At 41.5% G+C, this 13589-nt stretch overlaps 1 protein-coding gene across 1 annotated transcript; it reads right to left on the bottom strand.

Moving 5' to 3' along the window:
- Positions 1-2: 2 nt before the first annotated feature.
- Positions 3-12566, bottom strand: LOC141768428 (uncharacterized). Its single transcript, XM_074636721.1, has 18 exons — positions 11705-12566; positions 11380-11545; positions 11140-11292; positions 10900-11060; positions 10560-10736; positions 10331-10469; positions 9206-9393; positions 8975-9116; positions 8696-8870; positions 7594-7870; positions 7133-7298; positions 6887-7039; positions 6639-6799; positions 3302-3475; positions 3060-3201; positions 2768-2955; positions 1510-1651; positions 3-1034 (listed from the first exon to the last, which is right to left on the bottom strand). The coding sequence occupies exons 1-18, from the start codon at positions 11891-11893 to the stop codon at positions 859-861; spliced, it is 3069 nt and encodes a 1022-aa protein (XP_074492822.1). The 5' UTR covers positions 11894-12566; the 3' UTR covers positions 3-858.
- Positions 12567-13589: the final 1023 nt, after the last annotated feature.

Here is a 13589-nt window from a genome sequence, read left to right as displayed (position 1 = left end):
CAAACCTTTTGACACACAGGTGTTTATTCATTTAGTCAACAGTGCCTTTTTCCTGTGACAATAAAGCAGCAATTTGCAAACTAACCTTATCAGGATAAATCCAATCACACAAACGGTAGGTAGGCCTGTCACGATAATTATGCAATCGACTCATCGTACAATATATGGACATGACCTCGAGCATTTTTACATTATCGACTTATCGCACGATATATGGGCATGACCTCGATAGTTTTTACGTTATCGCTAATCGTACAATACATCTCCTTGAAGGTGTGTACTTGCATTATTATGCTAATATATTGTCATTATAATCAGTGCCATAAAATGGTCTTAAAATGCCAATAATATTGTTTATCATAATTATTTCTGGGACAATATTTCATTCAACAAAAGAATCGTGACAGGACTAACTGTAGGTAACCTACAAGTTACAGAGAGAGAACGAAATCTGGCCTTTCTGTAAAAACATTTATTTTTATAGTAGGCAATAGTCCAACTGAAAGTGGGTAATAATAGACATGATTGATAAGATATTTGGAGAGTTTTGCTGCTGCTTGCTGGTTACATAACAGTGTCAGTGTTGGAAAAACGATAATTCATCACATGTCGCACATTATGTCATGTGTTGTGGCAAAACAAAGCATGCTGCAGTTCGCCTTATATGAAACATTTCCTCGTGCCCCCATCAGCTTCAGTATGTCACACACATGTTGTAGACATATTGTTGAATGCTGTCTATACTGGACTGGTTTAAACTAGACAGGAAAACTAGCCATGGATGTAGCATGTGTCGTCTAAGATGTATAATATTTTTACTATAGCATACAGTGTATAGTAGAGGATAGGCTGCAGGATTCAGCGGGCTTTGGCGTAGATCTTAAAGGGGTACGGTGTGCGTGTGGCGCCGACGATTCCCTCTGAACTCAGCTCAACTCCATCCAGAGTGGAAAAATAAAATTTCTGTAACAAACTGATGAAAAACAGAAACAGCTCCATTCTCGCCAGGCCTTCACCGAGACATGCACGCTTTCCTGGGAAAAGCAAGCATAAATGCAAAAGGATGAAGACGTACTCTCATTATTTAGCTTACATTTCCTGCAGCCTAAATTATTTTATTTCTTGTTGTTTTAAAAGTCGATTCTTTCAGTTCAGTTAAGGCGAGACGCTACAGGCAAAAACATTTTTGAGATTTTGGGCTATTTTGATTCCATAACATATCTTCTTTCAGACTAGTGGAAAGAAAACATCCAAAATACACATTTAGGTTTTTATTTTACTACTTTGTCTATCTGCGTCTGTAGATTTCTCCTAAATTCACCAAAAGTTACCATTAGATAATGCCTAATTTGCATATTTAAACATAACATTTCAGAAAACTTGTAATACAAAAACAATTGTCTTAATGTATGTAATCAACTGGGGAAGTTTCATGGTGATACCTATTAATTCACCTGTAGTGTCTCCCCTTGATCAAACTCAGAATTATCAGTTAAATGTGACGGTTACCTGCCGAGAAAGGTAAAAATGCATCCCTCCTCACTAACTTCCCCTCAGCATCCAGGAAGTGTTCAGGGTTAAAGGTGTCAGGAGTTTCCCATTCAGTCTTGTCAAACAGCACCGAGGTCAGGTTGGGCATCACTGAGGTCCCCTGCACACATACAGAGTTAATATTGTTTATACAAAAGGATAAGAAGAGATAAAGGGATAGTATAGCCACACCTGGTTTCCAGTTGATAAGGTGTGTCAAGGGAAATGTCAACAAGTGGGTGTTGACACTGTAAAGAGAGCTTAATCACAAGGACTCTGCTCAAAGGATGTCCTGGGCAGAGTTGTGGTTTTAGCTTATGTGGGTACATACGGTATAGACTACATGTAAACTCAATAAATTCAGTTATTTGTCATGTCAGATGTTTTTATCATGTTCTCTCATCTATTTCAGTAGATTTTTATTTATTTTATTTATAAATTTTAAAGGTTCTCGATACGATATTCAGATTATCAATATAGCAGCCAACAACTATTAGCTATGTAAAGATATAGAGGAGTAATGTCTACCTGCATGAGCAGAGACTGAAGTCTCTCTGTGTGTGTTGTAATCTGAGCTACTCCATGGTTTCTTGACATAGCCAGGCCGGCCATGCATGCTTTTAGTCAGCCGATTAGACTGTTAGGCTATTAAATAGGTGTTATCACTCGCTATAAGCCCCATCGATGTGGGTCAATAGGGGCCTACTACTCCCACGAGTAGCATTTATCATTTATTCATATGGTAGATCCCCAGTAGAAGGTATAATGGAACACAACAACGACCTTAGAAAATGACTTGTAGCCTGTTGCTGTGGCGCTCTTAGTGTGAACACTGCTGTTGCCATGTTGAGAGCTGTGTGGAGGCAACTGATAGCATATGGTCTGAATGCGAATTTAGCACCTTTAAACCATACAGAAAAACAAACACCCACCCAGTGGAGTATCTCATTTTCTCCATCTTGATATAGTTCAGTGTCCTTCATTAAATCTTCTTAAATACCGGCACTATACTGTGTAAGATACACAAATTTATTTTTTCCCTTTTTCTTCTTCTTGGAGTATAAACCTCCAGGGGATGTCAGGAGATTCAGTGTTTATTGCAGTAACATCAGCTGCCACATCATACTTCAGATATCACAAACTGCACAAAATTACATATTGGTTTTCTAATAAACACGTAATGGACACAACTGTCTGTTCTGACTCCCTAGTTGCTGCGTGCTATTAGTAGATGCACCTTGGGTATGAAGTAATCGCCCAGTGTCGTGTCCTTGGCGGCCATTCTGAGTCCATTCAGAGGAACAATGTTTCCCATCCGCTGGATCTCGTGTATGACCGCATCAGTGTAGGGCAGTTTGGGTCTGTCTGCCATCGTGGGCTGGCGGGTCTGTCCGATCACTCTGTCTATCTCTGCCTGGACTTTGTCTATGAGGTGAAATAAAAGATGTTTAACTGATCAATTACCGACTTGTTCTTACTCCGGTATCTTTTAATTTCTTGTGCTGCTGCTGTGGGAGTCTTACACTCACCCTGGATATGAGGGTTCTTGATGAGGTGGACGAGGCCCCACTGCAGGGTCTTGGAAGTGGTTTCACTACCAGCCAGGAACAGATCCAGACAACACAGAACCAGGTTGCCTTCGTCGAAACCCAGTTGACTGTTTCTGTTGTGCTGTCGGGGCAGAGCGGAGGAACAAACAAACATAACGGTCAGTTAGTTTTTGATTCTCATACATATTGATTGTCTTTAGTCAACATTGTAAACACCGTACTTTCTCCTCTATCAGGAAGGTGTCGATGTAATCTCGTGGGTTGCCGGGGTCCAGATCCAACTTGTGCCTCTCTATTTCTGCCCTGATAGATGCCTCCAGAGACTTGGAGCTGCTGAAGATGCCGTTGTGAGGCCCCGGCAGGCGTTTCATCAGTGCTGGGAACGAATCATATAGCTGTTTGGAGAGGAAACACTGTTGTTTATATCCATTGTCAGCTCACAATATTTTCTGATTGACAGAATGCCATTCTGCATTTTTTTTTTTACCTGCATAAAAGACTATTTTATCTACAGGCAACTAGATAAAATCAAGTGTCTTTTTCCTGCTACGTTGGTTTTAATCCATATTATTAACAATCTCTCATTGCTCACTTTATGTTCCTCTGGGAAGCAGCCGGGCAAAAAGGTTTAATAAGTAAATAGTTATAATATTATGCATATTTATAATATTTTTATTGTTCAACACAGGCCATTTTGGTAGAATATGACAGTTGAATAGAAATAATTTTGTTTTACTTTTGTACAGCTTCAGTCCAAAATGGCGGAAGCGTAGCTTTGCTGCTGGGAGCTGGCGTTGCAACGGAACGTATATTGACTTTTTTTCGCTTCGTCCAAAATAATATACAATGCACTAACTACATACTCAATAGGTGAACTATCTTTTCAACATGCTTTTGTGTAAATAAACAGTAGTATGCATCTTTTCGGATGCACTGAGCGGTAATTTATGTCGTCACTTCCTGAGAGCCTTCTTGTAGTGATGTGTCAGTAGCAAACGAGCCGGCTCTTTGAGCTGGCTCTTTTAAGTGAACGATAAGAGCCGGCTCCTGTCAAGGCAGAATGATAGGATGATCTTCTCCAGGCACTCCGTGCACTGACTGTGACTGAATGAATGTTGTGTTATTGACGTCCGTGCGACCAATCAGGTGATGACAGACACGGATCATACCATCAAGCAGGGAGGGGTAGGGGTGTGCGGTGCACTGACGGTCTACAGGTATAGAGCATGGATGTATTAATAGAACTGGATACAGCGTTGGAGGCGGGGCCCCGGTCATTCCGATGAGAGTTGCACATTGGCGCATGAAGCCTAAATGGCTAGACTTCCGTCTGGAAAAGTACCCGTATCTTGGTGGATCTTGGACAACTGGGACATGCGCAGTAGCGTCCGCTCGGTCACATGACTCGGTCACGGGGTCCCAACGTCACGCCGTCGTCATGGCTTGCGCTGCCATCGCGGTCTGGGTCTCATTCACATGAACGGAGGAAGGGAAATAACTCTGGATTCAGCTGTTAGTGCTTTTTACAACTTTAAAAACTTATTTTTTTAAATAAGGGCTATTAGAATGTTCGTACTGAGAAGTTGATTCACCTCAAAAACAAGTATCCGCTGAGTTACAGACATCTCTTTCCCAATGTAAGTCTATGGGAAAAAGTATTTTTGGGCCCCAATGCATCACGTGACTAACACGGAAGTTGCAGTACCGCCGTTTGGCCACTACGAAAGTCCGGATCGTCGACCGGCGCACTTCCTGGGGGCTTGGTACAGAACAGGAGGAAGAGGAGGAGAGAAAGAGAGAGAGGAGTGCGGTGCACGAATAGCAGACAAGATGAGTGACAGTCGGAAACGAAGCAGCATGTAAAATTATAGTATTCTGGACATTATAAGGTTTAGTATAATTATATTGAATAATTGAAGTGATATATGTGTACACATACTAATCAAAAATTAAAACTGCGCTAAATTTGGCTGAACTATAACAGGCAGAAAACACATATCCATTTGGGAGCCGAAAGAGCCGACTCTTCTTGGTGAGCTGAGCCAAATGATCTGGCTCACTAAAAAGAGCCGGAATTCCCATCACTAGTTTAAACAAGTTCAGCGTGCGCGCGCAGGTCGAAGCCTTTTCTAACTGACAAGAGGTAGCTAGGTTGCGGCTAGTAAAACTCCACCTGATAAATGCTTATTAAGGTTGTAATTTGTGATTTTTAACGGGATCTAATTGTTGTAACTAGTACTATAAGACCCAATTCATTCTGTGTAAATTCTGTTGAGGTTTAAAATCGCTAATCTCAGTTTTTAGTGAGTTTCGTCTTGAGAAAGAGGGCTAATGTTAGCATGTTGAGTTCGCCACCTACCTAGCATAACGGTCACAGGTTTCCCGCCTTAATTGTACTGATTGTGTTCTTTTATCAGGGGAGCCAGCTCTCTCACACACCTCAGCAAATGACTTCTATCACTACAGGTATGGAGATAAAGTATTTCTTTTCAAAATGTTGTAATTTCTGAATCCATTTACTGTGTTATGAAATGCTGTGATTAGCCTCATAGCTTCAGTTCATTCACACCAGTCTGGCTATATAAGTGAGTCTAGCTGGTTGTTTTTGTAAAATTTCAGTGTTGACTGGTTATGTAAATTTATTGTATCTGAATTTGGGATGTTAATATTAATTGATACTGTGTTTTTATTGTGATTTACTTTTTTTTATATTGTTTAAAGGGACTGTGTAACTTCTTACACGTATAAGAACGCCTGCTCGCCTTCACTCAGCTCGCTCCTTCTCACGTGCATGCGCGCACACTACACACTGCAGAAGAGTTAGTTTAGCTCTGAGAATATCTAGTGAATGTACAGTGGACGTTTGTGCAGAAATAACTGCTGCAGCTCCTCCAGACCAACAGAGGTTTTCCGTGTCTTGTGAAGTGACGGGGCTCCGCAGCGAGAAACGTTATCGTCTCCGACCAAAACTCCACGGTCTCCCCTGTTCCCTCCGGCCGCGGTCGGGAGGCTGAGGCAGGAAAAGCCAACACTAGGATCAGCAGTGATTCATGGAGAGACCTTCGTCTGGTCAGCTAACATTACTGCCAAGCAGGTGAAATATAGAGTGATATTTTGGTTTGAGCTGATGTGTGTTGCCTCACTGTTTTGAGCGATGCTCGTTCATGTTTATTTAGAGCGAGCAAGCGCGAGCCCGACGCTGACTTTCGTTGACTTAACAGCCACAGGTGTCGCTGTTAACAAGCATTTCTGTATCTTACAAACAGTCCCTTTAAAGCAATGAAATATGGGTTATTTTTCATATTTCTCTAACCTATATTTTGGATGTTTAACTATACCTGGTTATGCTTAGTATTTTTATAATGTGTAAACTGTGTAATTGAACTTTAATTTTTTGAAAGATCTAATAAAACTTTGCAATACATATCGAATCGGCACCCAAGTACTGTGATAGTAGTATTGTCCCTGCCCTAATAATTATTGTTTGTAGAGATAATGTAATGAATGGTTATAGCCATGCGAGGTTGTTAGTTGTGTCTGAGTTTCTTTGCATCTTACTAGAGCCCATACGGAGCCCTCCAAATAGGCCATCTCAGTCAGGTTCTTCAGCATGCTCTGGAAGTTGTGGTCGCTGTAGTCAAACCGTCTCCCGAACACGATCTGGCAGATGATGTTGGCCACAGCGTTGTTTAAGAGGGGCACCGGGTCAAATGGCTCACCTGAGCAGAAGAAATGCCTGTGTGTATTTTTGCTTTTCATTCTGTTACATTTTATTCTCTTTCTGTTTTGTTCTTTTTTTGTCCAACCTTTCTCCTTCTCCATCACTTCCTGGAGATGAAGGCTCTCCTCGCAGATGCTCTGCTCCATGGAGCTCTTGGCCAGGCCAAAGGTACGTAACGTGGCCATGGCGAAACGCCGCTGTCTCCTCCACACGTCCCCATTACTGAAGAAAAGACCCGCTGAGACAGAAACCACGCAACATTACTCAGGTAGGGATCAGGAGGCAGGTTGACTACTTTAACACTGATCTACTGTATGTTTGTGTGATTCACCTGAGTTCCCTGAATAAATTCTGGTCACCATCGGGCTATAAGGCCGGTCCACAAAGTTGTCAGCCTGCGTCACTATGGCTTCTTTCACCATCTTCCACCCAGACACAAACACTGTTCTGTGTCTTCCCAGACGTATGCAGAACACATTCCCATAAACATCCGCTAGCTGTGGATGCAGGAATAGAGAATAAGTGGCCTGTTGTCCAGCATGTGACTCTGATAAGATGCACATTTCTGTGACACTGTGACTTAATATCAGCAGGTTTTTAGCATTGTTTTCTACCATAAACGTTGTAATATTCTGTTGAAGCAGAATCTCATATGATATTTTGTAATTTTCCCTTATTTATGTGTCTACTACATGCTAAAGTAGGGGAGAATAAATAGGAATCTTCCACTTTTTCTCACGTTTTCACAAGAACACCACTGCATAATATGAAAATATGATTCTGTCATCTTACCTTAGTTAAGTAAATGTGAGGCTGTTTGGATTCAATGTTGAATATGTTTCCTAAAAAAGGGAGAGATGGTGGTCCTGGTGGGAAGTTGTGTGGATCCTTTTTGTTCAGAAAATACACTACGAGGAGAACGGCAAAAATAAGAAGCAGCGTTTCCCTCAGATCAAGCCACAGAAACAAATCCCACAGCCACATTGTGAGGCAGAGGAGAAAAGCAAAGGACTGATGGGGATCACTTGCTCCATCAACAATTGCTAGTTCGAGATGGGCTGGTACTCTGCTGACTCACAGCTTGTGTAGATATAATGACCTATGTGTGTGACAGAGAGAGTGGACAGCCCTCCATTAACCAAATACGGAGTAAGAATAAGCTGAAAACTGAGCCAACACTATAACAAAGCAGGAGTATTAAACAAAAATCTTTCAACCGTAAACATCAGAAGCCGCCTCATAATGCTAAATGTGATGTAATGTAGGCAAAAGAAGAATGTGAAGTAGAAAAGATATTTCTGCTGCATCACTTTTGATCCTTTTTTAAAACTGTCCATTTTGAGTCAGACAAAGATCTGAGAGATGAATGTTAAATAAATGATAAATCCTTTAACATTTCATTTTACCAGGAGTGCTAAGAAAGTTTAGAAAGGGAGTGGTGACAAAGAAATCAAAGCCACCTGCCAGGAGCGCATGTAAATCAACCCCCTATCAAGCATACACAGGTGATGGTCATTATTATTGTACTGTCATACTTATACATGACATAACTGATCATTACTATAAAGAAAACGTCACCAATACAGCTTGAATGTAATTTTAAAGACGATATGTTTATGAAATCTTACATTTTGTCATTAATAACTACAAGGACAAAGGGAAATATAAACAGTCTTATAAACAGTACCATTAATACAAGAATATTTAATGGAAAAATAACTATCACAATGAATTAAATGTACAGGCAGATAGAATAAACAGGTCCTCAGAACACCAGGCAATCATACAACAGTGAAAGGTTGAGATTAAAAAGTGAGGATTTCTCTGTTTTGCTTAGTCTTGTCTGTTACTCATTGGTTAGATGAACAATGGTTCAATAAGATGTTGCATAATTCAGCGAGCCTTGGCGTAAACTTTGAAGGGGTGCGGTACACGTGTAATTCCAGTTACTCCTTCAGTACTCAACTCTACTCCATCAGGAACGGAGAAAGAGAACTTCTGCAGTAGACCGACCAAAAACAGGAACAGCTCCATCTTGACGAGGCTTTCTCCGAGACACATCCGTTTCCCTGAAGAGTCCGCAAACACATACGCAAATGAAGGTGTAAGAGCTCAGGAAAAAATGTATATTCTGGTTCAGGTTATGGTTAAAATTGAGGTGAATTTGGTTTACCTGCAGAGAAAGGCAGGAAAGCTTCTCTCTTCACAAACTTTCCCTCAGCATCTAGGAAGTGTCCAGGGTTGAAGGTGTCTGGAGTCTCCCATTCAGTTTTGTCAAACAGCACAGAGGTTAGGATGGGCATCAAAGATGTACCCTAAAAAACAAGATCCATAAACTAACTCCATGCTAATCCCATTTTAGAGATAATCCTGTTAAGACTTAAAATGACTGTGCTAAATGCACCTTGGGTATGAAGTAACTGCCCAGTGTTGTATCCTTGGCGGCCTTTCTGAATCCATTCAGAGGAACAATGTTCCCCAACCTCTGGGTCTCGTGGATGACAGCTTCAGTGTAGGGCAGGTTGGGTCTGTCTGCCATTGTGGGCTGTCGGGTTTGTCCGATCACTCTGTCGATTTCTGCTTGGACTTTGTCTAGAAAACCAAGAAAATTGAAGGAATTAAGCTTGTAGCAACATGGTGCGAAAAACCTGATATGTTCATATTTTACATTCCCATCAGCCTCAGCTGTACACTGTGATTAGCGCTAATTAAAGGTGCTCTATACGATATTAAGTATTGAGTATTAATATAGCAGCAAACAACTATTTGCTATGTAAAGATATAGAGGAGTAATGTCTACCTGAGCAGAGAATGAAGTCACTCTCCCTCTGTGTGTGTTGTAATCTGAGCTTCTCCATGTTTTGTTGACATAGCCGGGCCGGCCGTGCACGCTTTTGGTGCATGTTCGTTAGGTGTGTGTTTTTTACGATTTTGAAATCAATTTTGTATTGCCAGAATCTATATATTTGCTTAATTTGAGTCTAAGGGAAGGTAGAAGGAAGTTACCGCTTTTGTTGTTGCAGTCTGAGTAACGTGACGTCATATCTGTTCTGTATCTGTCAACCAAAACAAACTGCAGTCGGCCGCAGCGAGCCGAAGCAAAAAAGTAGAAAACGGCGGAGGTTCCACGTGGATACGACCTGCGCCCTCAAATTTTAAATCCAAAGTGGTAAACACTACACATACAGTAAACTTTGGAAACACTTTGGGTTTCACACATTGCAGGAAAAGCAGAGCTAGACATCATGGCTAAAGCTGCATGCTAACTCTGTCATGGACAGGAAATGTTATCATATTGTGGTCAAGCCAGCCGTCACTCTCATCTCCGTGGTCAAATCGACCGACGCTACAACTGTAGAGCACCCATATACTGACATTTATGTTAAAGGCATTCAAACGCTGGTGTTAGCATTTAGCTCAAAGCATCACTGTGTACGGCCTCACAGAGCTGTTGGCATGGCTGGAGACTCTTTTAGTCTCGTTTCCTTGCTGTTTCACAGCTCAGTGTAGGGCCTAGCATGTCACCTACCCTGGATATCAGGGTTGTTGATGAGGAAAACCAAAGCCCACAGCAAAGTGTTGGCGGTTGTCTCCGTTCCAGCAGTGAACAGATCCACAGCGTTCACAGCCAGATTGGTCTCATTGAAGCCCAGATCAGACTCTTTATTCTATACAGAAATACAGAGAAGATACAGTAGTGAGTGTCTGGTAGATTGACAGGAAGGGCTACACAGTGTTGTACAGTGCAGTTCACTTACATTTTCCATTTCAATGATGAAAGCGTCAATGTAGTCTCGGGGATCGCTGTGGTCCAGGTCCTTCTTGTGGCTCTTTATCTCCTGACTGACGTAGTTTAGGATGTCTTTGTAATGGCCGAACATTTGGTTGTGGGGACCTGGCAAGTGTTTCATCACTCTAGGGAATGCCTGATACATCTACTCAGAAGAAAACAGTAGATGAGAGAAACTTTCATTCACATCACCTTTCAACTATGTGACTTGGAACTCCCAGTCGGTCAAAGAGGATTGACTCCCACAGTCCCATCCAGAATGCTGCCTTTCTGACAATGATTGAACTAAATGGATATTACTGACTTACCAGACTCCAAACAGAGCCCTCAATCCTAATAAGTTCAGATATATACATCAGCATGATCTGGAAGTCGTGATCGCTGTAGTCAAACCGCTTCCCCATCACAAGCTGGGAAATGATGTTGGACGCAGCATGGTTGAAGAGACTTGCTGGGTTGAAAGGTTCACCTGGAGGAGAGGAGTTCACTGTTTAGACAATGCTATACTCCTGAAGAACTGCTGATTATGAGCTTATTTTGTGAACCACCTTTCTCCTTCTCTATCTCCTCCTGCAAGTGTCGGATCTCCTCACACATACTGTGCTCCAAGGTGCTTTTGCCCAGGCCGAAGGTACGTAAGGTAGACAAAGCAAAGCGTCGCTGTCTCGTCCATGTTTCACCATTGCTCATGAACAAACCACCTAGACACAAGCATACAGAGGAAATAGGGTTAATGTCTCAGGGGAACTAATTTCTGAGAAAGATAAGAGAAAGAGGGATTATCACACCTGAGTATCCTGAGTAAAACCTGTCAGTGATTGCGTTGTACGGTCGATCTACAAAGTTGTCGGCTTGCGTCACTATGGCTTCCTTCACCATCTTGTACCCAGACACGACCACTATCTTATCACCGCCGAGGCGGAGGCTGAACACATTCCCATAGACGTCAGCCAGCTGTGGACACACACACATATGCCACTATCCTGAATATCACAGTAGTGTTTGTGAAAGATCTTGAACTGATTGGAAATTAAATTAATCAAATTTATTTTAAATGTATAAGAATGACTCGATACAATTCACACCTAAATGTAAATATGCATTCAACTTTACCTTGGTGAAATAAATGTGTGGATGTTTCCTGTCCACACTGAAGAAATTCCCAACAAGGGGAAGAGCCATCGGTCCTGGAGGATAATTTGGTGGATTCCTTTTTTTGAGAAAGTCTGTTATAAGGATTGAAATAAAAATAAACAGGAATAGCCCCTTGAGGTCAAAATCCATCAAAAAATTAAGCCACATTGTTAAAGAGAGTTAAACCAGGAGCAGAAGGAAGGTCGGAGCTTTTCAGGACTTTCTTCTTCTTCATGAAACACCCGTGGTTATTTAATGCCTGTTGATTCTTGATTTACTCCTTATGTGGTCCACACACCCAGTGACTGCATGCACTACTAACATTACAGGACAGACAACTTGAAGAAAATATGTTATTCGGAGTCTGCACAAAAGTGCATATGACTTTGTTCTCACATAACCTGTTACAGACGCCTACTTTTCCCTTGGCAACAAGATCTCTGTCATGAGCAACAACAATATCAGCTCAGTAATATGTTAACACATTAAGTGCAAAACCTGTCTCGGTAACCTTAGGCAGAGAACAAGTAAACAGAGTCTAGCCAAAAATACAATGTGCAGTGGGAATAAAAATCATCAAATCCTTATTCACACGGGACTAGCATTACCAGCAGACCTCACGTGATTTCGAAATTAATCCCCCACGTTTGTTGCGTGCGGCGCATTCGCACGCGAAAGGTAAAGTCTGTATTTTACTCAAGATTTACTGACATTATCCTCCGGATATGATGTTGAGGCTCTGCAGAGAAAACAAAAAATTACGATCATGGCAGATTCACACAAGATTAAGATCACAGACGACCTCAGCAATTATTACATCTTACTAGAGGTCCCCAGGTAATACTAGACCCATGGGAATAGGGCTTAACTGATCTGTTGTGCAGTTGCATGCAGATGAGTCACTGTGACAACCCAGAAGCAGGTTGCCATAGTCAAAACCCAGTTGACTGTTCCGGAGGAACAAACATATGGTCAATGACTATTTAGTTCTCATACATATTGATTGGCTTTACTCAACATTGTAAACAGATCCAACTTGTGCCTCACTATTTCTCAGCCTCCAAACATTTGGAGCTGCTGAAAATGCCGTTGTTAGGCCCCAACAGGCGTTTCATCAGTGCTGGGAAGGCATCATATACTGTAGCTGTTTGGAGAGGAAACACGGGATGTGTTCAGTGGTGTTGTTCATATCCATTGGCGATTAAAGATCTCACTTAAGCTCACAATATTTTCTGATAGAGAACTTTACTGTATAAAGCCTTTTGTAGCTCCAAGAGACAGCTTCATTTGAAGACTACAAATTTGAAAATTAAAAAAATGATGCTAGTAGCAGCTAATGTAGCCTCAAGCCGCTGGCTTCAAACCAAGATGAGGTGTGGGCTACGAAGGTCTGGTAAGCTTGCACCTTGTACCCAAATCTTACGACCAAATTTTTGGTGGTCAAGTGGCATTGTGGGTAATTTAGGCACCATGTTTTGATAAGGAAGAACAATGTGTGGAGGAAAAAATACTATATCTCTAGTTCTGCAGCATCAATGTAGATCCTTTCTAAAAACTGTCCATCATGAGGCTGACAGAGAGTGGAATCCTAAATAGGTGGAGTACTCTCATAACATTTTATGTTTTACCATGAGTGCTAAGTTCATAAGGGATGGGTGTATATTTACCCCCTTTTAATCTATTTTTACAACGTGCAAAGGTTAGAATTTGTACATAAATAACTCTCCAAAGTTAGGCTAAATTCTGGAGAGGAAAAACTGGCATTGCGATTTTCATCGAATTCTGTGATTCTTTGATCTTACCTCAAGATATGTGAATTAAAATGGGTTCTATGGGTACCCACGAGTCTCCCCTTTACTGACAT

The sequence above is a fragment of the Sebastes fasciatus genome, chromosome 5 (assembly GCF_043250625.1).
Source record: "Sebastes fasciatus isolate fSebFas1 chromosome 5, fSebFas1.pri, whole genome shotgun sequence".
NCBI lineage: Eukaryota > Metazoa > Chordata > Actinopteri > Perciformes > Sebastidae > Sebastes > Sebastes fasciatus.
The sequence above is the reverse complement of the archived record's forward strand: the minus strand, read 5'-3'. Positions and strand labels throughout refer to the sequence as shown.

Coding starts and splice junctions, on each gene's coding strand:
- LOC141768428 (XM_074636721.1), bottom strand. CDS start 11,893: ATGTGGCTTAATTTTTTGATGGATTTTGACCTCAAGGGGCTATTCCTG. Junction 11,293..11,379: donor GTTTTACTCAGGATACTCAG/GTGTGATAATCC, acceptor GCTTGTGTCTAG/GTGGTTTGTTCATGAGCAAT. Junction 11,061..11,139: donor GGAGATAGAGAAGGAGAAAG/GTGGTTCACAAA, acceptor CCTCTCCTCCAG/GTGAACCTTTCAACCCAGCA.